General features: G+C 53.7%; 1 protein-coding gene across 1 annotated transcript in view; it reads left to right on the top strand.

Annotated features, from left to right (window-relative positions):
- Positions 1–25,555, top strand: part of Muc6 (mucin 6, oligomeric mucus/gel-forming) — a 32,456-nt gene extending 6,901 nt beyond the window's left edge. Inside the window, exons 13-48 of the mRNA XM_051192134.1 lie at positions 49–186; positions 433–594; positions 685–779; positions 869–1,001; positions 1,234–1,483; positions 1,570–1,622; positions 1,724–1,833; positions 2,220–2,371; positions 2,563–2,704; positions 2,788–2,898; positions 3,412–3,597; positions 3,700–3,939; positions 4,605–4,761; positions 4,991–5,134; positions 5,938–6,000; positions 6,438–6,473; positions 6,861–7,040; positions 7,577–7,792; positions 8,878–9,055; positions 9,154–9,288; positions 10,162–10,296; positions 11,170–11,304; positions 12,178–12,312; positions 13,186–13,320; positions 14,194–14,328; positions 15,202–15,336; positions 16,210–16,344; positions 17,218–17,352; positions 18,226–18,360; positions 19,234–19,368; positions 20,242–20,376; positions 21,250–21,384; positions 22,201–22,327; positions 22,949–23,070; positions 24,825–24,927; positions 25,378–25,555. Coding sequence (XP_051048091.1) covers positions 49–186; positions 433–594; positions 685–779; positions 869–1,001; positions 1,234–1,483; positions 1,570–1,622; positions 1,724–1,833; positions 2,220–2,371; positions 2,563–2,704; positions 2,788–2,898; positions 3,412–3,597; positions 3,700–3,939; positions 4,605–4,761; positions 4,991–5,134; positions 5,938–6,000; positions 6,438–6,473; positions 6,861–7,040; positions 7,577–7,792; positions 8,878–9,055; positions 9,154–9,288; positions 10,162–10,296; positions 11,170–11,304; positions 12,178–12,312; positions 13,186–13,320; positions 14,194–14,328; positions 15,202–15,336; positions 16,210–16,344; positions 17,218–17,352; positions 18,226–18,360; positions 19,234–19,368; positions 20,242–20,376; positions 21,250–21,384; positions 22,201–22,327; positions 22,949–23,070; positions 24,825–24,927; positions 25,378–25,434 — 4,910 coding nt within the window. The 3' untranslated portion in view covers positions 25,435–25,555. The remainder of the gene's footprint in view (positions 1–48; positions 187–432; positions 595–684; positions 780–868; positions 1,002–1,233; positions 1,484–1,569; positions 1,623–1,723; positions 1,834–2,219; positions 2,372–2,562; positions 2,705–2,787; positions 2,899–3,411; positions 3,598–3,699; positions 3,940–4,604; positions 4,762–4,990; positions 5,135–5,937; positions 6,001–6,437; positions 6,474–6,860; positions 7,041–7,576; positions 7,793–8,877; positions 9,056–9,153; positions 9,289–10,161; positions 10,297–11,169; positions 11,305–12,177; positions 12,313–13,185; positions 13,321–14,193; positions 14,329–15,201; positions 15,337–16,209; positions 16,345–17,217; positions 17,353–18,225; positions 18,361–19,233; positions 19,369–20,241; positions 20,377–21,249; positions 21,385–22,200; positions 22,328–22,948; positions 23,071–24,824; positions 24,928–25,377) is intronic.
- Positions 25,556–26,414: the final 859 nt, after the last annotated feature.

Here is a 26,414-nt window from a genome sequence, read left to right as displayed (position 1 = left end):
CTGGGGCCTGGCAGCAGGGACAGCCTGCTTAGCCCTGAAATCTTGCAGGCAACATCACCATCTTCAGGCAGACCTCCACCCACCTCCAGATGGCTACCACTTTTGGACTGGAACTTGTGGTCCAGCTGCAGCCTGTCTTCCAGGTGTACATCACAGTCGGGCCCCAGTTCAAAGGCAAGACCAGAGGTGAGCCACTGTCCTGTGGGCCACTCCCAGAGTCCAGCATGACCATCTCATCTGCTGCCGCTAGATGCAGCAGAGACCCAGGAGTGCCTTATACTGGCTCTCCACATTCAGGGAACGCCCCAGTCTCATGAGGACAGTGATGATTAATCAGAAGGGCACAGCTGGAGAGAAGAGAGCTTTAGGGGATATGGAGGAACTGAATGGGAAGGCCAAGACTCAGTTGCTCTCACATCCCGGCCCCTTCAGGGCTCTGCGGCAATTTCAATGGAGACACAACGGATGAATTCACAACCAGCATGGGCATTGACGAAGGCACTGCCTCACTCTTCGTGGACTCCTGGCGTGCAGGGAACTGCCCAGCTGCCCTAGAGCGTGAGACTGACCCCTGCTCTATGAGCCAGCTCAATAGTGAGTCTCCTGCACCCCCACCCTCAGCCACCTAAGTCTGTTGGGATGGGAAGGGAACAGAACACTCACAACTGCACCTGTTGTCCCCAGAGGTGTGCGCAGAGACCCACTGCTCCATGCTGCTGAGGAAGGGCAGTGTGTTTGAGAAGTGCCACACTGTGGTGAACCCCCAGCCATTCTACAAGGTGGGTCCAATGGGTATTTGAGAAGGAGATAAGGGGCAGTGGTGGCAGTAGATGCAATCCTTGACATCTGGGCCCTGCCCTCCCCACAGAGGTGTGTGTACCAGGCCTGCAACTATGAGGAGACCTTCCCTCACATCTGTTCTGCACTGGGGGCCTATGCCCATGCCTGCTCCTCCCGAGGCATCCTGCTCTTGGGCTGGAGGAACAGTGTGGACAATTGCAGTGAGTCCTGGCTGTGGTGAGAGGGTGTGGAGGCATCATAAGGGGCAGGGCTGTGGGCATAAGAGGAACAGGAGCCTGGACCCCAACAGAGCCCCTGTCTGTGGTCATCTTGAGGAATTCTAGGGCCTTCTGCTCAGTCATTTTCTCTGCCTGCTAGTCTTCACATCCCCAAGCTCCAGACCCTCTCTATAGAGCTTCCTGTCCTGAGAACCTGACCCCTAGTTCCCCACAGCTGTGTCTTGCACTGGCAACCGCACATTCAGCTACAACAGCAAGGCCTGTGACCGCACCTGCCTGTCTCTGTCGGACCGTGAGACAGAGTGTCACACAAGTGCTGTGCCAGTGGATGGCTGCAACTGTCCTGAAGGCACCTACTTGAACCACAAGGCAGAATGTGTGCACAAGGCCCAGTGCCCCTGTCTTCTGGACAGCAACAAGTTCGTCCAGGCTGATCAGTCAACCATGATCAATGGGGTCATATGGTATGGAGGGCAGGACTGGGCAATGCCTGATGAGGGAGGGGCCCTGCATACCTGTAAGCTCATGTGCCCCTGCCCCTTTCTTATAGTTACTGCATCAATGGCCGCCTGAGCTGCCCACGGCAGGCAGAGATGTTCTTGGGTAAGTGTCTACTAGGAGCTGGCTATGAGACCCTGTCCAGCAGGCCCCTACACCACCTGGTGTCCCCCAGTCCACTTGACCTGTCTTCCTTCCCCCTGCAGCATCCTGCCCAGAGCCCAAGACCTTCCAGTCCTGCAGCCAGTCGTCAGAGGACAAGTTCGGGGCTGCATGTGCACCTACATGTCAGATGCTGGCCACAGGAATTGCTTGTGTAAGCAGTGAGGATTTCCACAAATCTGCAGGAGCCCAGGGCAGGGCAGGGCCACATTGCACCCACAATGCCCCTCCAGCCATGTGTTTGTCTCAATAGCTAGTGCTGACTGGCAGCTAGGTAGCTGGAGGACTGGGTGCTTGTCTATATAATTCTGTGAGGACATGGACTGGCTCCCAGCTTGTGAGCTATGGCCACCTGTCCCTGTATATGTGGCAGCCCAGTCTGATACACACACACACAGAGAGAGAGAGAGAGAGAGAGAGAGAGAGAGACAGAGACAGAGACAGACAGAGAAGGCTATACAGAAACACATAGGGAGTCTCAGGAAGCTGGAGCTGGGGAAGCACACTGCTGAGAAGCTAAGAACCCTGTCTCCTCACCAGGTACCCACCAGATGCGAGCCAGGCTGTACGTGTCCTAAGGGGCTCTATGAAAACAGCAACGGGCAGTGTGTGCCTGCAGAGGAATGCCCATGTGACTTTGCAGGGACGTCCTATCGTGGTGGTTCTGAGCTCCACACTGACTGTAAGACCTGGTAGGTCATCCTTACCCTGAATGCCCAGATCCTGAGGGCCATCTGGGCAGGCCAGGACTCCCAAAAGTAAGTTGGACCCCAAGGTGGGGCTCCCAGAGGTGGGGTATCCTAGGGTCATGGCCCAGATCTCTGGCCCACCTCCTGGTGTGGAAGGACTGCCTCTACCCACCCCTCCCCTCCCATCTCCCCAGCACTTGCTCACAAGGAAGGTGGACCTGCCAGCTTAGTGCACAATGCCCATCTACCTGTGTCCTCTATGGCGAAGGCCACATCGTAACTTTTGATGGACAGCGCTTTGTGTTTGATGGCAACTGCGAGTATACTCTGGCCACGGTAACTATTGCATCCAGTGCCAAAGGCTGCAAGGAGCCAGCGGGGGGACCATGAGGGCTTCTCCTCAACACCCTTTCTTGCAGGATGACTGTGGTGTGAATAGCTCTCAGCCTACCTTCAAGATCCTGACAGAGAATGTCATCTGTGGGAAGTCAGGGGTCACCTGCTCCCGAGCCATCAAAATCTCCCTGGGTGTAAGTGGCTGGGCCCCACTGGGTGGGGTCTGATCATCAGTTCCCAGGTCTCCCTGCCTCTACCTTACTGCATAGTCCTCCCACCATCTTTCCTCATTTGTATGACAGGAAGTGGTGGTGACCAACTAGGTAGCAGCACACTCATAACTAGTAGCCATATGGTCTCCACCAGATTCCCAGGGATATACAGCATTTGGGGGAGAAAAAGCTGTTCTCCAGGAAGCTGAATCTGCTTCCACATGTCCAGAACCTTCTGTCCAGACTGGGTCCAAGCTGATACTCCTACACATCTTTCATTGTTCTTATTGTTTTGAGACAAGGTCTCATGTACTCTAGCCTAGCCTCAAGTTTATCATGCTGTTTAGGCTGGCTTTGAACTCCTGATCCTCATAAAAACTGGAAATTTATTATGTTGAATTTTACATCTCTAACTCCCAAACACTCAAATCAGACAGCTTAGGTACTGGGATGGGCAGGAAAAGAAAGCAAGTAGTGACAGCCCTCTCCACATAGGGGCTTTCCATCACAATGGCGGACAGAAACTACACAGTCAGCGGAGAAGAACCCCTGGTACACCTTCAGGTGAAGCCCAGCCCCCTGAATCTCGTTCTGGACGTAGGCATCCCTGGAAGGCTTAACCTGACACTTGTGTGGAACAAGCACATGAGTGTCTCTATCAAGATCAGCCGTGCTACCCAGGTACTCACCACATGCTTGCCAGTGAACCATGGTCCCATCTGGTCTCAGGGCGAGGGGTCCACCATGAAACCTACATGGCTTCCCAGCAATTTGCTCCCACAGGATGCCCTCTGTGGCTTGTGTGGCAACTCCAATGGAAACATGAAGGATGACTTTGAGACACGCAGCAAATATGTGGCATCCAGTGAACTGGAGTTTGTGAATTCATGGAAAGAAAGTCCACTGTGTGGGGATGCGAGTTATGTGGTGGATCCCTGTAGCCTAAATACCTTCCGGCGCTCCTGGGCTGAGCGCAAATGCAACATTATCAACAGCCAGACCTTTGCCGCCTGCCACAGCAAGGTAGGTCCTGTCCTCCAAGATGGAGACTTCCTACCATGGGCCTCAAGTGGACTGGAGGTATCACTTGAGGCCAGGGCCATCCACCCATCCACAAGCTAGAGATGGTTAGCAGTGCCCAGACCTCTGCCTACTAGGGGACCATAGCAGATGAAACAATGAGAAAGTGTCACCTCAGGCAAACAGCTGGCTGTTCTGTAACGCATAGCCCAGAGAAGAAGTATTCAGTCATAAGGGACCCAGCAAGGGCCAGGGGTAAGCTTTTCTGAACTCACGAGTTTTTAGTACAGCCCTGATTCTTGGTGCTCAATAAGAATGACAGGGGGCAACCCCCAGGCAGTACAAAGGCCCTAAAGCCACGGTCCATCTGGGGTGTTCAGGAGGGCTGAAGAAGGGAGTAAAGACCCTAAGAGGATCAGGTATGTAAGCCTTGGGTTGCCAAACCCCGGCCCCAATAGGTGTTGTCTCTAACAGGCACCCCGGGCAGGGTTGACTGAGCAGCAACAAAAGCATGCACATCTAGAAGGTGGTAGCCACTGATAGCTGCAGCTTACACTTTAAGATGCTCTCTGAGTGCCAGCAATATCTATACCCCACAGCATCAAAGTCTAACTCCACCTTGGCAACAGTGCAAGCCAAATGCCAACATGAGACCCTCCACTCCATAGGTATACCACCTGCCCTACTATGAGGCCTGCGTGCGTGATACCTGCGGGTGTGACATGGGCGGAGACTGCGAGTGTCTGTGCGATGCAGTGGCTGCTTATGCCAAAGCCTGCCTGGACAAGGGCGTGTGTGTGGACTGGAGGGCCCCAGACTTCTGCCGTGAGTGTCTCATCCCATGCCCAAATCTGCTCCGCCCAGAGGCCTACCTCAGAAGCCTCTCTCCAGGCAGGCACCAGGCTGTACCCCTGCAGGGCAATCCTGGGTCACCAGCTGTTCTCCAGGCTCCCCCTTCCCAGACCCACCAAAAGGAGACAGCCTTCAAAAGCATCCAAGCTCTTCATACTGGCACTTAGGCCTTGATGCCAGCTAACACACTCCTTCCTCTCAGCTGTCTACTGTGACTTCTACAACATCCACACACTGGTGGGTGAGAATGAATACCAGTATGCTCGGGAGGCCAACTGCACGTGGCACTACCAGCCCTGTCTCTGCCCTGGCAGCTTGGGGAGCTTCCAGGACACCAACATTGAAGGTATCGGGCACAGGGATGCACATGTCATGCAAGAGGCTTTTGTTCATTCATTCGTTCACACACAGTCCACCCTCACGCACTCATTCACCCACCCATTACTCAGCACACATCTACCCCTACCAGGACTCATTCATCCACTCACACATTCACTCACTCACACACTCAGCAAATGTGTCCTGAATTCTAGGCCTTGTTCTTGACTACAGACCTATAGGCACACAAACTAGCCCTGCTCTCTGGTCTGGGAAAGATCCTTACAAACCAAACTAAGGAATTAAAAAGTTGTCAGATGAGACACCTACCACAGTGGAAATTAAGACAGGTGTCATAGGAACAGCACAAAGAGATGGATTGCTGCTGCTCTAGAGTCTCTGGCAGAGTAGAAGACAAGAGGGGGCAGGAGTGGGGACAAAGACATCAAAAAAAAAAAAAAAAAAAAAAAAAAAAAAAAAAGCAATCAGGCCAGTCATGGAGGTGCACAATTTTAGCCCCATAACTCAGGAGGCAGAGGCAGGCAGATTTCCATAAGTTCAAAGCCATTCTGGGCTATATAGTGAGTTTCAGGTCAGCCAGAGCTAAATAGTGACATGTCTCAAAATCAAAAACACAAGCACTAAGAGCTAAAGAAAGGACACAAAGGGGTTCTAGAGTCCAGCAGGTGACCTCAGAAGCTGGTGTGAAATGGGAGGAAGGAGGTGGTAGCAGCCGAGTTGAGAAGGGAGCACAGAACAGTAATGGCCAGGAGACAAGCAGGGCGAGTGGGTGTGAAAACCAGTGCTGAGCCTGACCCTTTTCTGCCCCAGGCTGCTACAACTGCTCCCAGAATGAATACTTCGACCACAAAGCAGGGACCTGTGTACCCTGTGGTAAGTCTAGCAGGGGTCCCTACCTCCAGATATTACAGCCCTTGTGTAGTTAAAATGTGCATCAAGTCTGCCCAGTCCCAGGAGCTCCTTCCTAGATCCTTTCCCTCAGGACACTGACACACAGGCTTGAATAGTGTCATAGTACACAGCAGAAACAAAAGTCCTGGACTGGTCCCCTTGGCTTCTGCTCTATTCCTTATCCCAGACACTGCTTAGCCACAATCTTAGGGCAGAGTGCCCCAAGCCAGCCAGGTAGATAATGGGAATCTTCCTGTGAACCCAGCTCTACATTGCCCTGCCATGGCACCTGGCTGGTCCCCTACTCTGCCTGTCAGGCTGACAAGGGAGGGAGGAAAGGAGGCAGGAGATGAGCGGGACAGTCAAGGGAGCAATGGGACAGTCAAGCAGCAATTCCTGATGACTTCCTTTTCTTGCAGCACCACCTACTACCACACTACCACCAGCCACCACAGGTGATTGCTTACTATCTGGTAGCACAGGTTGAAGGCTTCCTGCCTAGGGCTCACCCCAGCTCCAGGAGACAGCCCTCCCCTCCCCTCCCCTCTCCACCCTACCTGCTGGGTCCTGGGAGGGTGGGTAATATACCTTGCAGTCCCAAGTCAGAAGGGAAACAGCATACACATCTTAGCTCCTGGCCAACCACTGGCCTTGGCCACTTGACTCACTTGATGTATGATTGAGCAGGAAGCAGGGTCTCAACAGGTAAGGCTACCAGGAGTCCATGTTCCCTTCACAGGTCCATAAGCCACCCTGTACCTTCAGCCAGCAAATCAGTCTCTTCCCAAATAGGAACCAGAGCCAGATACTGCCCATTCATGAGAACACATATGTCCCAACAGGTTCACGACCTACCGCAACAACCCCCACCAGCACTGAGTTCCACAGTTCCAGCTCTGCAGCTACACCTGTGGGCCCCTCCTACTTGCCAGGTCTTCTGACCCCACCACCTTCAGCTCCATCTTCCACTGAGGAAGTAACAGATTGGTCCACCCCCAAGAAATCCACGGTTTCCTCAGGAGGTAAAAAGGAGGGGATGCAGTATGGGGGGATTCACCTATTGTCTTCACACTGAGATAAACCTGAAGGCAGTGTCTCAGCACAAAATTCCCTTGGCATGAAAGACAGGCTGGAGATTTTTCTGAAAACTACCTTATAACGCAAGCTAGATGGTTACTAAGTGTGGCCACTCAAAACTGTATGAAACTACCACTAGAATAGATATGGGATCTACTGGGCCTCCATACTGAAGCCTGCCCTACTCACACACAGCAGCAATCCCACACACTGCTGGGCACACCAAGCAGAAATATCAGTGCAAAGCGCTGAACTGTGGGCAGAGCGATGATCAGTGGCCCGTGAGAACCTCTGGTCACTGCCCTTGAGGTGAGCTGACTCCAGCCAGATGGATTTGCAGGCTAGGAAAAGGAAAGGACTGGTGTTCATCAAACTATGAAGAGATAAAAATAAGCAGGAAGGAGCCAAGAAAATAGGACAAAAACATGCAGGTAAAAAATACAGGTGGGAAAAGATGTATTACCACGAATTTCCTCTACAGAATACCCTCAAACTACCATGGCTACCACACTGACTTCAGCTTTGCCTCCTACATCCATACCCAAGTCAACACCAACAAGGCTTCCAGTGACACAAGCTACAACCAAGCCTACATCATCATCCCAGAGCCCATCCACAAATACAACAGCTCAGTTCACAAAGAGTACCACTGTGACAACGTTAACTTCAGAAAAGCCAGAGATATCTACCAGCCAAGGTGAGTGAAAACACATAGGAACCAGGGAACATAGGCAAATGTTCAACGGTGAACCTCAGTATAGTAAAATCAGTTCAGAGAGGTTGTAACATGCTAAGGAGGTGAGAGAGTAAATGTCTATGAAGAGACAAACAACAGCAGGAAAGAGATACAAATGACTTCCAGCCCCAGCGGGAGCATAGGACATGGAAAAATCAGGCACATACACAGGGGGAAGGGAGGGTAAGTACTGACGGGATATACAAATTCACTAAATATTCACCAAAAATCCTAATTCCTCGGTAAGTATGGAAAATCAGCTAACCTAGCATTGTTGGACAGCAGAGAGAACATCCAAACATTATTCTCCACAGGCACAATGTCTACAACCCAACTTCCAGAAACTTCCTCCATGATTTCCGAACCGACCATACCAGTTCCTATAACAACCCTAGCAACACGGTCCACCCTGGCTGTAACTGGGACCCCTGTGGTCCACACCACCTCAGGCACACCTACCAGTCCACACACTCCCCATACCACGCAACTTTCACCAACTCTTGCCGTCTTTAGCACAACACATACCCCAGGTCTACCTTCAGAAACATCCATGCAGACCACCTCCAACTTCCCAACAACATCAGGGCCACAGACCTCTCTCTCCACACAGATGCCACTATCGTCAACCTTCTCTGTGACACCAAGCTCAGTGACACTTAGCACCCAAACCAGCCCACACACGACATCAGCAGAGTCCACCTCCACCACACCACGCACCATTCTCCCAACCACACTGGAAGCCACAAGGCCTCCACAAACATCGACACCCGTCATGTACACAACCAGTGCCATCACCCAAACACACAGCTCATCCTCCACGGGCAGGACCTCTACCTCCCACAATTCACAAACTTCCCTGTTGACTCCACACCAATCAACATCGGTTCCGGTCACTGCTCTCTTCACTACGACAACTCTGGGTGTAACTGGGACCCCGGTGCTGCACAGTACCTCAGGCACACCTAGCCCCGCCACTACACCACACACTACACACTCTGCACCCACGGCTGCTGTCTCTAGCCTACCACACACCACAATTCCTTCAGGAATCTCCCAGCAGACCACGGCCACCTTCCCAACACCATCAGCCCCTCAGACCTCTTTGACCACACCACTGCCAACATTATCATCCTCCCCTGTGGCAACATCTGAGATACTTGGCAGCCCCACAAGCCAACACACAGCATCAGCAGCTGCCACGTCCAGGCCACAGACCACCATTCTGCAACCCACAAGCGAGGCCACAGGGAAGCCTCACACACCAACAGCCGTCATTCACACAACCAGTGCCACCACACAACCTCAACACTCATTCTCCACAGGCAGAACTTCTACGTCCCACCCTCCAGAAATTTCCTCCATGACTTCCCATGCATCCGCATCAGTTCCGGTAACAACCCTAGCAACACGGTCCACCCTGGCTGTAACCGGGAACCCTGTGGTCCACACCACCTCAGGCACACCTAGCAGTCCACACACTCCGCACACCACCCAACTTTCAACCACTCTTGCCGTCTCTAGCACAACACACACCCCAGGTCTACCTTCAGAAACATCCATGCAGACCACCTCCAACTTCCCTACCCCATCAGGGCCACAGACCTCTCTCTCCACACAGATGCCACTATCGTCAACCTCCTCTGTGACACCAAGCTCAGTGACACCTAGCACCCAAACCAGCCCACACACGACATCAGCAGCGTCCACCTCCTTCACACCACGCACCATTCTCCCAACCACACTGGAAGCCACAAGGCCTCCACAAACATTGACACCCGTCATGTACACAACCAGTGCCATCACCCAAACACACAGCTCATCCTCCACGGGCAGGACCTCTACCTCCCACAATTCACAAACTTCCCTGTTGACTCCACACCAATCAACATCGGTTCCGGTCACTGCTCTCTTCACTACGACAACTCTGGGTGTAACTGGGACCCCGGTGCTGCACAGTACCTCAGGCACACCTAGCCCCGCCACTACACCACACACTACACACTCTGCACCCACGGCTGCTGTCTCTAGCCTACCACACACCACAATTCCTTCAGGAATCTCCCAGCAGACCACGGCCACCTTCCCAACACCATCAGCCCCTCAGACCTCTTTGACCACACCACTGCCAACATTATCATCCTCCCCTGTGGCAACATCTGAGATACTTGGCAGCCCCACAAGCCAACACACAGCATCAGCAGCTGCCACGTCCAGGCCACAGACCACCATTCTGCAACCCACAAGCGAGGCCACAGGGAAGCCTCACACACCAACAGCCGTCATTCACACAACCAGTGCCACCACACAACCTCAACACTCATTCTCCACAGGCAGAACTTCTACGTCCCACCCTCCAGAAATATCCTCCATGACTTCCCATGCATCCGCATCAGTTCCGGTAACAACCCTAGCAACACGGTCCACCCTGGCTGTAACCGGGACCCCTGTGGTCCACACCACCTCAGGCACACCTAGCAGTCCACACACTCCGCACACCACCCAACTTTCAACCACTCTTGCCGTCTCTAGCACAACACACACCCCAGGTCTACCTTCAGAAACATCCATGCAGACCACCTCCAACTTCCCTACCCCATCAGGGCCACAGACCTCTCTCTCCACACAGATGCCACTATCGTCAACCTCCTCTGTGACACCAAGCTCAGTGACACCTAGCACCCAAACCAGCCCACACACGACATCAGCAGCGTCCACCTCCACCACACCACGCACCATTCTCCCAACCACACTGGAAGCCACAAGGCCTCCACAAACATTGACACCCGTCATGTACACAACCAGTGCCATCACCCAAACACACAGCTCATCCTCCACGGGCAGGACCTCTACCTCCCACAATTCACAAACTTCCCTGTTGACTCCACACCAATCAACATCGGTTCCGGTCACTGCTCTCTTCACTACGACAACTCTGGGTGTAACTGGGACCCCGGTGCTGCACAGTACCTCAGGCACACCTAGCCCCGCCACTACACCACACACTACACACTCTGCACCCACGGCTGCTGTCTCTAGCCTACCACACACCACAATTCCTTCAGGAATCTCCCAGCAGACCACGGCCACCTTCCCAACACCATCAGCCCCTCAGACCTCTTTGACCACACCACTGCCAACATTATCATCCTCCCCTGTGGCAACATCTGAGATACTTGGCAGCCCCACAAGCCAACACACAGCATCAGCAGCTGCCACGTCCAGGCCACAGACCACCATTCTGCAACCCACAAGCGAGGCCACAGGGAAGCCTCACACACCAACAGCCGTCATTCACACAACCAGTGCCACCACACAACCTCAACACTCATTCTCCACAGGCAGAACTTCTACGTCCCACCCTCCAGAAATTTCCTCCATGACTTCCCATGCATCCGCATCAGTTCCGGTAACAACCCTAGCAACAGGGTCCACCCTGGCTGTAACCGGGACCCCTGTGGTCCACACCACCTCAGGCACACCTAGCAGTCCACACACTCCGCACACCACCCAACTTTCAACCACTCTTGCCGTCTCTAGCACAACACACACCCCAGGTCTACCTTCAGAAACATCCATGCAGACCACCTCCAACTTCCCTACCCCATCAGGGCCACAGACCTCTCTCTCCACACAGATGCCACTATCGTCAACCTCCTCTGTGACACCAAGCTCAGTGACACCTAGCACCCAAACCAGCCCACACACGACATCAGCAGCGTCCACCTCCACCACACCACGCACCATTCTCCCAACCACACTGGAAGCCACAAGGCCTCCACAAACATCGACACCCGTCATGTACACAACCAGTGCCATCACCCAAACACACAGCTCATCCTCCACGGGCAGGACCTCTACCTCCCACAATTCACAAACTTCCCTGTTGACTCCACACCAATCAACATCGGTTCCGGTCACTGCTCTCTTCACTACGACAACTCTGGGTGTAACTGGGACCCCGGTGCTGCACAGTACCTCAGGCACACCTAGCCCCGCCACTACGCCACACACTACACACTCTGCACCCACGGCTGCTGTCTCTAGCCTACCACACACCACAATTCCTTCAGGAATCTCCCAGCAGACCACGGCCACCTTCCCAACACCATCAGCCCCTCAGACCTCTTTGACCACACCACTGCCAACATTATCATCCTCCCCTGTGGCAACATCTGAGATACTTGGCAGCCCCACAAGCCAACACACAGCATCAGCAGCTGCCACGTCCAGGCCACAGACCACCATTCTGCAACCCACAAGCGAGGCCACAGGGAAGCCTCACACACCAACAGCCGTCATTCACACAACCAGTGCCACCACACAACCTCAACACTCATTCTCCACAGGCAGAACTTCTACGTCCCACCCTCCAGAATTTTCCTCCATGACTTCCCATGCATCCGCATCACTTCCGGTAACAACCCTAGCAACACGGTCCACCCTGGCTGTAACCGGGACCCCTGTGGTCCACACCACCTCAGGCACACCTAGCAGTCCACACACTCCGCACACCACCCAACTTTCAACCACTCTTGCCGTCTCTAGCACAACACACACCCCAGGTCTACCTTCAGAAACATCCATGCAGACCACCTCCAACTTCCCTACCCCATCAGGGCCACAGACCTCTCTCTCCACACAGATGCCACTATCATCAACCTCCTCTGTGACACCAAGCTCAGTGACACCTAGCACCCAAACCAGCCCACACACGACATCAGCAGCGTCCACCTCCACCACACCACGCACCATTCTCCCAACCACACTGGAAGCCACAAGGCCTCCACAAACATCGACACCCGTCATGTACACAACCAGTGCCATCACCCAAACACACAGCTCATCCTCCACGGGCAGGACCTCTACCTCCCACAATTCACAAACTTCCCTGTTGACTCCACACCAATCAACATCGGTTCCGGTCACTGCTCTCTTCACTACGACAACTCTGGGTGTAACTGGGACCCCGGTGCTGCACAGTACCTCAGGCACACCTAGCCCCGCCACTACACCACACACTACACACTCTGCACCCACGGCTGCTGTCTCTAGCCTACCACACACCACAATTCCTTCAGGAATCTCCCAGCAGACCACGGCCACCTTCCCAACACCATCAGCCCCTCAGACCTCTTTGACCACACCACTGCCAACATTATCATCCTCCCCTGTGGCAACATCTGAGATACTTGGCAGCCCCACAAGCCAACACACAGCATCAGCAGCTGCCACGTCCAGGCCACAGACCACCATTCTGCAACCCACAAGCGAGGCCACAGGGAAGCCTCACACACCAACAGCCGTCATTCACACAACCAGTGCCACCACACAACCTCAACACTCATTCTCCACAGGCAGAACTTCTACGTCCCACCCTCCAGAAATTTCCTCCATGACTTCCCATGCATCCGCATCACTTCCGGTAACAACCCTAGCAACACGGTCCACCCTGGCTGTAACCGGGACCCCTGTGGTCCACACCACCTCAGGCACACCTAGCAGTCCACACACTCCGCACACCACCCAACTTTCAACCACTCTTGCCGTCTCTAGCACAACACACACCCCAGGTCTACCTTCAGAAACATCCATGCAGACCACCTCCAACTTCCCTACCCCATCAGGGCCACAGACCTCTCTCTCCACACAGATGCCACTATCGTCAACCTCCTCTGTGACACCAAGCTCAGTGACACCTAGCACCCAAACCAGCCCACACACGACATCAGCAGCGTCCACCTCCACCACACCACGCACCATTCTCCCAACCACACTGGAAGCCACAAGGCCTCCACAAACATCGACACCCGTCATGTACACAACCAGTGCCATCACCCAAACACACAGCTCATCCTCCACGGGCAGGACCTCTACCTCCCACAATTCACAAACTTCCCTGTTGACTCCACACCAATCAACATCGGTTCCGGTCACTGCTCTCTTCACTACGACAACTCTGGGTGTAACTGGGACCCCGGTGCTGCACAGTACCTCAGGCACACCTAGCCCCGCCACTACGCCACACACTACACACTCTGCACCCACGGCTGCTGTCTCTAGCCTACCACACACCACAATTCCTTCAGGAATCTCCCAGCAGACCACGGCCACCTTCCCAACACCATCAGCCCCTCAGACCTCTTTGACCACACCACTGCCAACATTATCATCCTCCCCTGTGGCAACATCTGAGATACTTGGCAGCCCCACAAGCCAACACACAGCATCAGCAGCTGCCACGTCCAGGCCACAGACAACCATTCTGCAAACCACAAGCGAGGCCACAGGGAAGCCTCACACACCAACAGCCGTCATTCACACAACCAGTGCCACCACACAACCTCAACACTCATTCTCCACAGGCAGAACTTCTACGTCCCACCCTCCAGAAATATCCTCCATGACTTCCCATGCATCCGCATCAGTTCCGGTAACAACCCTAGCAACACGGTCCACCCTGGCTGTAACCGGGACCCCTGTGGTCCACACCACCTCAGGCACACCTAGCAGTCCACACACTCCGCACACCACCCAACTTTCAACCACTCTTGCCGTCTCTAGCACAACACACACCCCAGGTCTACCTTCAGAAACATCCATGCAGACCACCTCCAACTTCCCTACCCCATCAGGGCCACAGACCTCTCTCTCCACACAGATGCCACTATCGTCAACCTCCTCTGTGACACCAAGCTCAGTGACACCTAGCACCCAAACCAGCCCACACACGACATCAGCAGCGTCCACCTCCACCACACCACGCACCATTCTCCCAACCACACTGGAAGCCACAAGGCCTCCACAAACATCGACACCCGTCATGTACACAACCAGTGCCATCACCCAAACACACAGCTCATCCTCCACGGGCAGGACCTCTACCTCCCACAATTCACAAACTTCCCTGTTGACTCCACACCAATCAACATCGGTTCCGGTCACTGCTCTCTTCACTACGACAACTCTGGGTGTAACTGGGACCCCGGTGCTGCACAGTACCTCAGGCACACCTAGCCCCGCCACTACGCCACACACTACACACTCTGCACCCACGGCTGCTGTCTCTAGCCTACCACACACCACAATTCCTTCAGGAATCTCCCAGCAGACCACGGCCACCTTCCCAACACCATCAGCCCCTCAGACCTCTTTGACCACACCACTGCCAACATTATCATCCTCCCCTGTGGCAACATCTGAGATACTTGGCAGCCCCACAAGCCAACACACAGCATCAGCAGCTGCCACGTCCAGGCCACAGACCACCATTCTGCAACCCACAAGCGAGGCCACAGGGAAGCCTCACACACCAACAGCCGTCATTCACACAACCAGTGCCACCACACAACCTCAACACTCATTCTCCACAGGCAGAACTTCTACGTCCCACCCTCCAGAATTTTCCTCCATGACTTCCCATGCATCCGCATCACTTCCGGTAACAACCCTAGCAACACGGTCCACCCTGGCTGTAACCGGGACCCCTGTGGTCCACACCACCTCAGGCACACCTAGCAGTCCACACACTCCGCACACCACCCAACTTTCAACCACTCTTGCCGTCTCTAGCACAACACACACCCCAGGTCTACCTTCAGAAACATCCATGCAGACCACCTCCAACTTCCCTACCCCATCAGGGCCACAGACCTCTCTCTCCACACAGATGCCACTATCATCAACCTCCTCTGTGACACCAAGCTCAGTGACACCTAGCACCCAAACCAGCCCACACACGACATCAGCAGCGTCCACCTCCACCACACCACGCACCATTCTCCCAACCACACTGGAAGCCACAAGGCCTCCACAAACATCGACACCCGTCATGTACACAACCAGTGCCATCACCCAAACACACAGCTCATCCTCCACGGGCAGGACCTCTACCTCCCACAATTCACAAACTTCCCTGTTGACTCCACACCAATCAACATCGGTTCCGGTCACTGCTCTCTTCACTACGACAACTCTGGGTGTAACTGGGACCCCGGTGCTGCACAGTACCTCAGGCACACCTAGCCCCGCCACTACACCACACACTACACACTCTGCACCCACGGCTGCTGTCTCTAGCCTACCACACACCACAATTCCTTCAGGAATCTCCCAGCAGACCACGGCCACCTTCCCAACACCATCAGCCCCTCAGACCTCTTTGACCACACCACTGCCAACATTATCATCCTCCCCTGTGGCAACATCTGAGATACTTGGCAGCCCCACAAGCCAACACACAGCATCAGCAGCTGCCACGTCCAGGCCACAGACCACCATTCTGCAACCCACAAGCGAGGCCACAGGGAAGCCTCACACACCAACAGCCGTCATTCACACAACCAGTGCCACCACACAACCTCAACACTCATTCTCCACAGGCAGAACTTCTACGTCCCACCCTCCAGAAATTTCCTCCATGACTTCCCATGCATCCGCATCACTTCCGGTAACAACCCTAGCAACACGGTCCACCCTGGCTGTAACCGGGACCCCTGTGGTCCACACCACCTCAGGCACACCTAGCAGTCCACACACTCCGCACACCACCCAACTTTCAACCACTCTTGCCGTCTCTAGCACAACACACACCCCAGGTCTACCTTCAGAAACATCCATGCAGACCACCTCCAACTTCCCTACCCCATCAGGGCCACAGACCTCTCTCTCCACACAGATGCCACTATCGTCAACCTCCTCTGTGACACCAAGCTCAGTGACACCTAGCACCCAAACCAGCCCACACACGACATCAGCAGCGTCCACCTCCACCACACCACGCACCATTCTCCCAACCACACTGGAAGCCACAAGGCCTCCACAAACATCGACACCCGTCATGTACACAACCAGTGCCATCACCCAAACACACAGCTCATCCTCCACGGGCAGGACCTCTACCTCCCACAATTCACAAACTTCCCTGTTGACTCCACACCAATCAACATCGGTTCCGGTCACTGCTCTCTTCACTACGACAACTCTGGGTGTAACTGGGACCCCGGTGCTGCACAGTACCTCAGGCACACCTAGCCCCGCCACTACGCCACACACTACACACTCTGCACCCACGGCTGCTGTCTCTAGCCTACCACACACCACAATTCCTTCAGGAATCTCCCAGCAGACCACGGCCACCTTCCCAACACCATCAGCCCCTCAGACCTCTTTGACCACACCACTGCCAACATTATCATCCTCCCCTGTGGCAACATCTGAGATACTTGGCAGCCCCACAAGCCAACACACAGCATCAGCAGCTGCCACGTCCAGGCCACAGACAACCATTCTGCAAACCACAAGCGAGGCCACAGGGAAGCCTCACACACCAACAGCCGTCATTCACACAACCAGTGCCACCACACAACCTCAACACTCATTCTCCACAGGCAGAACTTCTACGTCCCACCCTCCAGAAATATCCTCCATGACTTCCCATGCATCCGCATCAGTTCCGGTAACAACCCTAGCAACACGGTCCACCCTGGCTGTAACCGGGACCCCTGTGGTCCACACCACCTCAGGCACACCTAGCAGTCCACACACTCCGCACACCACCCAACTTTCAACCACTCTTGCCGTCTCTAGCACAACACACACCCCAGGTCTACCTTCAGAAACATCCATGCAGACCACCTCCAACTTCCCTACCCCATCAGGGCCACAGACCTCTCTCTCCACACAGATGCCACTATCGTCAACCTCCTCTGTGACACCAAGCTCAGTGACACCTAGCACCCAAACCAGCCCACACACGACATCAGCAGCGTCCACCTCCACCACACCACGCACCATTCTCCCAACCACACTGGAAGCCACAAGGCCTCCACAAACATCGACACCCGTCATGTACACAACCAGTGCCATCACCCAAACACACAGCTCATCCTCCACGGGCAGGACCTCTACCTCCCACAATTCACAAACTTCCCTGTTGACTCCACACCAATCAACATCGGTTCCGGTCACTGCTCTCTTCACTACGACAACTCTGGGTGTAACTGGGACCCCGGTGCTGCACAGTACCTCAGGCACACCTAGCCCCGCCACTACACCACACACTACACACTCTGCACCCACGGCTGCTGTCTCTAGCCTACCACACACCACAATTCCTTCAGGAATCTCCCAGCAGACCACGGCCACCTTCCCAACACCATCAGCCCCTCAGACCTCTTTGACCACACCACTGCCAACATTATCATCCTCCCCTGTGGCAACATCTGAGATACTTGGCAGCCCCACAAGCCAACACACAGCATCAGCAGCTGCCACGTCCAGGCCACAGACCACCATTCTGCAACCCACAAGCGAGGCCACAGGGAAGCCTCACACACCAACAGCCGTCATTCACACAACCAGTGCCACCACACAACCTCAACACTCATTCTCCACAGGCAGAACTTCTACGTCCCACCCTCCAGAAATTTCCTCCATGACTTCCCATGCATCCGCATCAGTTCCGGTAACAACCCTAGCAACACGGTCCACCCTGGCTGTAACCGGGACCCCTGTGGTCCACACCACCTCAGGCACACCTAGCAGTCCACACACTCCGCACACCACCCAACTTTCAACCACTCTTGCCGTCTCTAGCACAACACACACCCCAGGTCTACCTTCAGAAACATCCATGCAGACCACCTCCAACTTCCCTACCCCATCAGGGCCACAGACCTCTCTCTCCACACAGATGCCACTATCGTCAACCTCCTCTGTGACACCAAGCTCAGTGACACCTAGCACCCAAACCAGCCCACACACGACATCAGCAGCGTCCACCTCCACCACACCACGCACCATTCTCCCAACCACACTGGAAGCCACAAGGCCTCCACAAACATCGACACCCGTCATGTACACAACCAGTGCCATCACCCAAACACACAGCTCATCCTCCACGGGCAGGACCTCTACCTCCCACAATTCACAAACTTCCCTGTTGACTCCACACCAATCAACATCGGTTCCGGTCACTGCTCTCTTCACTACGACAACTCTGGGTGTAACTGGGACCCCGGTGCTGCACAGTACCTCAGGCACACCTAGCCCCGCCACTACACCACACACTACACACTCTGCACCCACGGCTGCTGTCTCTAGCCTACCACACACCACAATTCCTTCAGGAATCTCCCAGCAGACCACGGCCACCTTCCCAACACCATCAGCCCCTCAGACCTCTTTGACCACACCACTGCCAACATTATCATCCTCCCCTGTGGCAACATCTGAGATACTTGGCAGCCCCACAAGCCAACACACAGCATCAGCAGCTGCCACGTCCAGGCCACAGACCACCATTCTGCAACCCACAAGCGAGGCCACAGGGAAGCCTCACACACCAACAGCCGTCATTCACACAACCAGTGCCACCACACAACCTCAACACTCATTCTCCACAGGCAGAACTTCTACGTCCCACCCTCCAGAAATTTCCTCCATGACTTCCCATGCATCCGCATCACTTCCGGTAACAACCCTAGCAACAGGGTCCACCCTGGCTGTAACCGGGACCCCTGTGGTCCACACCACCTCAGGCACACCTAGCAGTCCACACACTCCGCACACCACCCAACTTTCAACCACTCTTGCCGTCTCTAGCACAACACACACCCCAGGTCTACCTTCAGAAACATCCATGCAGACCACCTCCAACTTCCCTACCCCATCAGGGCCACAGACCTCTCTCTCCACACAGATGCCACTATCGTCAACCTCCTCTGTGACACCAAGCTCAGTGACACCTAGCACCCAAACCAGCCCACACACGACATCAGCAGCGTCCACCTCCACCACACCACGCACCATTCTCCCAACCACACTGGAAGCCACAAGGCCTCCACAAACATCGACACCCGTCATGTACACAACCAGTGCCATCACCCAAACACACAGCTCATCCTCCACGGGCAGGACCTCTACCTCCCACAATTCACAAACTTCCCTGTTGACTCCACACCAATCAACATCGGTTCCGGTCACTGCTCTCTTCACTACGACAACTCTGGGTGTAACTGGGACCCCGGTGCTGCACAGTACCTCAGGCACACCTAGCCCCGCCACTACGCCACACACTACACACTCTGCACCCACGGCTGCTGTCTCTAGCCTACCACACACCACAATTCCTTCAGGAATCTCCCAGCAGACCACGGCCACCTTCCCAACACCATCAGCCCCTCAGACCTCTTTGACCACACCACTGCCAACATTATCATCCTCCCCTGTGGCAACATCTGAGATACTTGGCAGCCCCACAAGCCAACACACAGCATCAGCAGCTGCCACGTCCAGGCCACAGACCACCATTCTGCAACCCACAAGCGAGGCCACAGGGAAGCCTCACACACCAACAGCCGTCATTCACACAACCAGTGCCACCACACAACCTCAACACTCATTCTCCACAGGCAGAACTTCTACGTCCCACCCTCCAGAATTTTCCTCCATGACTTCCCATGCATCCGCATCACTTCCGGTAACAACCCTAGCAACACGGTCCACCCTGGCTGTAACCGGGACCCCTGTGGTCCACACCACCTCAGGCACACCTAGCAGTCCACACACTCCGCACACCACCCAACTTTCAACCACTCTTGCCGTCTCTAGCACAACACACACCCCAGGTCTACCTTCAGAAACATCCATGCAGACCACCTCCAACTTCCCTACCCCATCAGGGCCACAGACCTCTCTCTCCACACAGATGCCACTATCATCAACCTCCTCTGTGACACCAAGCTCAGTGACACCTAGCACCCAAACCAGCCCACACACGACATCAGCAGCGTCCACCTCCACCACACCACGCACCATTCTCCCAACCACACTGGAAGCCACAAGGCCTCCACAAACATCGACACCCGTCATGTACACAACCAGTGCCATCACCCAAACACACAGCTCATCCTCCACGGGCAGGACCTCTACCTCCCACAATTCACAAACTTCCCTGTTGACTCCACACCAATCAACATCGGTTCCGGTCACTGCTCTCTTCACTACGACAACTCTGGGTGTAACTGGGACCCCGGTGCTGCACAGTACCTCAGGCACACCTAGCCCCGCCACTACACCACACACTACACACTCTGCACCCACGGCTGCTGTCTCTAGCCTACCACACACCACAATTCCTTCAGGAATCTCCCAGCAGACCACGGCCACCTTCCCAACACCATCAGCCCCTCAGACCTCTTTGACCACACCACTGCCAACATTATCATCCTCCCCTGTGGCAACATCTGAGATACTTGGCAGCCCCACAAGCCAACACACAGCATCAGCAGCTGCCACGTCCAGGCCACAGACCACCATTCTGCAACCCACAAGCGAGGCCACAGGGAAGCCTCACACACCAACAGCCGTCATTCACACAACCAGTGCCACCACACAACCTCAACACTCATTCTCCACAGGCAGAACTTCTACGTCCCACCCTCCAGAATTTTCCTCCATGACTTCCCATGCATCCGCATCACTTCCGGTAACAACCCTAGCAACACGGTCCACCCTGGCTGTAACCGGGACCCCTGTGGTCCACACCACCTCAGGCACACCTAGCAGTCCACACACTCCGCACACCACCCAACTTTCAACCACTCTTGCCGTCTCTAGCACAACACACACCCCAGGTCTACCTTCAGAAACATCCATGCAGACCACCTCCAACTTCCCTACCCCATCAGGGCCACAGACCTCTCTCTCCACACAGATGCCACTATCGTCAACCTCCTCTATGACACCAAGCTCAGTGACACCTAGCACCCAAACCAGCCCACACACGACATCAGCAGCGTCCACCTCCACCACACCACGCACCATTCTCCCAACCACACTGGAAGCCACAAGGCCTCCACAAACATCGACACCCGTCATGTACACAACCAGTGCCATCACCCAAACACACAGCTCATCCTCCACGGGCAGGACCTCTACCTCCCACAATTCACAAACTTCCCTGTTGACTCCACACCAATCAACATCGGTTCCGGTCACTGCTCTCTTCACTACGACAACTCTGGGTGTAACTGGGACCCCGGTGCTGCACAGTACCTCAGGCACACCTAGCCCCGCCACTACACCACACACTACACACTCTGCACCCACGGCTGCTGTCTCTAGCCTACCACACACCACAATTCCTTCAGGAATCTCCCAGCAGACCACGGCCACCTTCCCAACACCATCAGCCCCTCAGACCTCTTTGACCACACCACTGCCAACATTATCATCCTCCCCTGTGGCAACATCTGAGATACTTGGCAGCCCCACAAGCCAACACACAGCATCAGCAGCTGCCACGCCCAGGCCACAGACCACCATTCTTTTGTCTCCCCCTATGAAGCCTATTATTTCTTCCCAAACAGCGCTACCTATCACTTCTACGACTGCCTTTACCCCAGTTTCTTCACCGTTCACAACATCAAGAACTTCTCCCTTGTTGTGGAGTCCACCCTTAGTGTCCCACAGCTCTACTGTTTCCCATTCCTTGTCGTCTGTACCAACTGTCTCTTCTCACCCACCAAGCTTCCCATCCACTTTGCTTCCTGTCACTAATGTCCCCTTTGTAACATCTCCTACTGCCTTCCCACCTAACGCTGGTATCACTTCATCTGTTCCTCATACCTCAACATCTCTTTCATCTTCCTCCATGACATTGCCTCTCACATCTGCACCAAGTTCTTTAGGTTCTACTCTGCAATTTATACCTACCCCCACTTCAGTATCCCATACCCCACTTTTTACTAAACCTACATCATCCTCTCATCCTTCATCTGTTGCAGCCTTCGTGTCTGGAACTGCGGCCTCTACTCTTATTAATTCATCTGTTTTCCCATCTGTTACCTCATCCATTCTGTCCTCTGCTCTACCCACCATCCACATGACTCCCACTCCATCTAATATGCCAACTTCCAGTGTCAGCCTTATATCCACTTCCAAGACTACATCTCATGTGCCTACCTTTTCTTCATCATCCTCGAAGTCCACCACTTCCCTTTCTACCTCCCTTACTACCCAAGCCTCTACATCAGGGATACTGTCTTCTACCATGGGCATGACAGTCTTCCCAAGTTCCCCAAACACCAACCACACCACTAAGCCTCCTGGTACCAGCCCACTGCCTACATCTGTGTTCCTGAGCCATCCTGCTACTCCTACTGGAAGTTCCTCACCTTCTACCCCAGTGTCGCCCTCCAATCCAGACTCCTTGATCTCCTCTCCACCCACCCATCCTGGTAAGTGAAGCCATTGGCTGGGTCTTTGGCCCCTAGCCTGCTTCTTTTTAACTGTTTACTCCAGAGTTCTTCAGAGTGTGGTTCTGCTATACAGTATTTTCCTCCAATTATCCCTTGGTGCCTCCATGAAAGCTTGGTCCTAGAGCTGGTTTTGGGTGTTTCCTGACCTAACTACAAGTTTCTTTCTCTTCACTTCTCAGGAACACTATTCTGGGTTTACCCAGTCTGGCTGAATAAGGGACTTGATCCCCATACATTTCAGGACCATTTGACTTCTTTGGGCCTGTTTCCTGCAAGGGTTCACTCACTTGTGGCCCATGTGCCTCCCTAGGTCCTAACACCTCTAAGCAGTTCTACACACCTGCCCCTTGGGATGCTAGCAAGTGAGACCTGACTGGGCCCTTGGGTTTAGGAATGCAACCTACCTCAGTGCGTAGTCCAGGCAAGGCCTGGAAACCAGTATGTACACTTCTTGCTGTCCAGGGTTTCTACTGGCTCTCCTACACTACTGTGACCACGGTTCCCAATAGGGCAATTATTCCTAAACAGTGTCAGCCTTCACAGGAACATGAATTCAACCTACACTCTAAGGACACTGTATTTGAGTGTTCCTCTCAAGGCATCCAACTTGGGGCCAGGCTCCCCACACATCTTCTAAGCATCCCTCATGCAGGAAGTCCTCAGAGAGTCAGCAACTGGTCCCTGTCTTATGGGTACAGATTGTCACTAAGTTCAGGCTGTTTCCAGAGAAAATGGCCCTAGGAAGTGAGGAGAGCAAACAGTGTTGTAGAGAGGAACAGAAGGCCACCCGACCCTCCCCAAACCTCTTGGAGAATCAGGGCAAAAATAAATGAGCACAGGAAAGAGAAGTTACATGGAGCATATCTGCCACCCACAAATCACTTTTAACTTTTTTCTTTGTGTGTGTGTGTGTGTGTGTGTGTGTGTGTGTGTGTGTGTTGTATGGAGACTTGAAGGAGCCAGTTCTCTCATCATGTGAGTACTAGGGACCAAAAGGTCATTAGATCTGGCAGCAAGATCCTTTACCTGTTGAACCATCTTACCTGCTTTTTTGTTTTTGTTTTTAAAGATAGGGTTTCTCTGGCTGTTCTAGAATTCTTCTGTAGACCAGGCTGGCCTTGAACTCACCAGTCTCTAACTTCCAAGGGCTAGGATTAAAGGAATGTGCCACCACCACTGGAGTCTAATTTTAACTTTTTAACCCAGGTACCACACGGGCAGTATCTGACCTGGGCTCTTCTTGAACTCATGGACTTCCTACATATGCTCCTATGTGCTGATTTTACAGGTGTCCACCACTACACTGCCCACACTGGCAGTTCCTATGATCAACAGCGCTACCTGCCTCCTGAGGCATCACTACCACCATTTGTCACTGAATGTCATAGCCTCTGAAACCTTTCCAGAGGCCCAGACCAAAAGGCTTTCTCTGCTGTGACCCTTAACCCAGGTGGCACATTGCTTATTCTCAGTTACCGCATGTTCTTTTGTGAGGGACATGGACATTCTCCTTCAACACCCTCCTTTGGCCCTTAGCATGTCCTATATCCAACAGACCTATGACACCTTTACTGGGGACTATAGGTGACTGCCTCAGATCTACCTGGACCTGGCTGGCTCAATGCCAGATTCTTTAAGAAAGCCTTGAATACTGGATGGATAAGGAGGTACACAAAAGAGAGCCAGGTGGGGACTAAAATGACTGACACCTGTTTTTGGGCCTCCATTTCCAGGAGCCTGCAGCTTGCAGGAAGAGGAGCGACAGATTACCTACCAGGGCTGCGTGGCAAATGTGACTCTAACTCATTGCCAGGGTTTCTGTGCCTCCTCTGTCAGGTGAGTTGTTGGCAAATATCTTCCCCTCTGCCAGGATCAGAACCCTCCCAGGAGATGGATTTTCAATGTTTCCCGTATCTACTCTGACCAATAGAGGTCTATGCCAGTGGTTCACAACCTGTGGGTCACAACCCTTGGGACCCTTTCACAGAATCACCTTAAACCATTGGAAAACTCAATTATTTACCTATGATTAATAACAGTAGCAAAATTAATTATAAAGTAACATCGAAAATAATTTTATGGTTGAGCGTTGCTACAACTGTGTTAAAGGATCACAGTATTAAGAACATTGAGAGCAGTTCACTCTGGCTACACTTTCCTTGCCCATGAGCAGGTGCTTGCTCCAGAGGGCCTGGCCTACAAATCAGCTACAGTGTTCACTGTACTCTGGGACTGGCCTGGAGGGAGGGGCCAATCCTGACCCTGCTGGTCTCTGCTTCTTGGCAGGTTCAATCCGGACACCTTGCAGTTGGAGACACACTGTGGTTGCTGCCAGCCCCTTAGCACCTATGAGAAGCAATTCCCCCTGCCCTGCCCAGATCCCAATATACCAGGCCAGCAGCTCACACTTACCCTCCAAGTGTTCAGCAGCTGTACATGTAGCTCCCTGCAATGCAAGAACTAAACAACAGCAACTGGTTTCGTAGGCACAAGAGGTTATAGACACAGACACACCCACACACCCATACCATACCACACCACACCACAAGCCATTCCTGACATTTCTCCACACTGTAACAAGCAATCCCCTTACTGGCCATGGGCACGGCCTCAAAGAGACCTTGGACATGGCTCATCCTGAGGCAACAGAGAAACAGCAACACCTATAATGCAAAGTTTCCTACCACCTACCTCCTGCAGACCTTAACCAAGCAAAACATGCCTTCAGTGGAAATGAACTACTGACATCCCTTCAACCTTGATGCCCTGGGAATTTCCTGTCCACCTGTATAGCACCTCCCAGCCTCCCACTATAATACCCACGAGATCAGAGAGTGCTGGGAAGACTGGGCAAGGTACCTGGAGAGACATAGGAGGAAGATGTAGGGGTATGAGCCCTGGATTGGGGCAGGCAGCAAGATAAGCATCAAAGAGCCACAAGGAAAGGAGGTCTCCCCAAAGGCAGGGCAGAGCACAAGCATTGGCACCCACTGGGCAGGAGGTCATCCTGCTCAACAATAAGCAGATTTCAAATAAACTGGTTCTTTTCAAGGCAGAACTTGGTGTGTACATGTTGCTGCTGTCTTCCAGAATCCTGGACATGATATTACAAACACTTGCACAGGATAGGCTACCAGGACCTGGGACTGCCAGGCCCATGTACCAGGTGGGACTCAGACAGAATGACCAACAGCCATGGTCTTGAGCCACCCACACCCAGGATTTTTGACATGTTTGTGGTGAAGCCCACTACCTTCCAGGCTCCCCAAGCAAGGACCATCTCTCATGTGCAGCTCCACACTGGAGCAGAAGAGAGGAGTCTT

The sequence above is a fragment of the Phodopus roborovskii genome, unplaced genomic scaffold (genome assembly GCF_943737965.1).
Source record: "Phodopus roborovskii unplaced genomic scaffold, PHOROB, whole genome shotgun sequence".
Classification (NCBI taxonomy): domain Eukaryota; kingdom Metazoa; phylum Chordata; class Mammalia; order Rodentia; family Cricetidae; genus Phodopus; species Phodopus roborovskii.
Note: the sequence above shows the minus strand (reverse complement) of the source record. Positions and strands in the feature narration are given on the sequence as shown.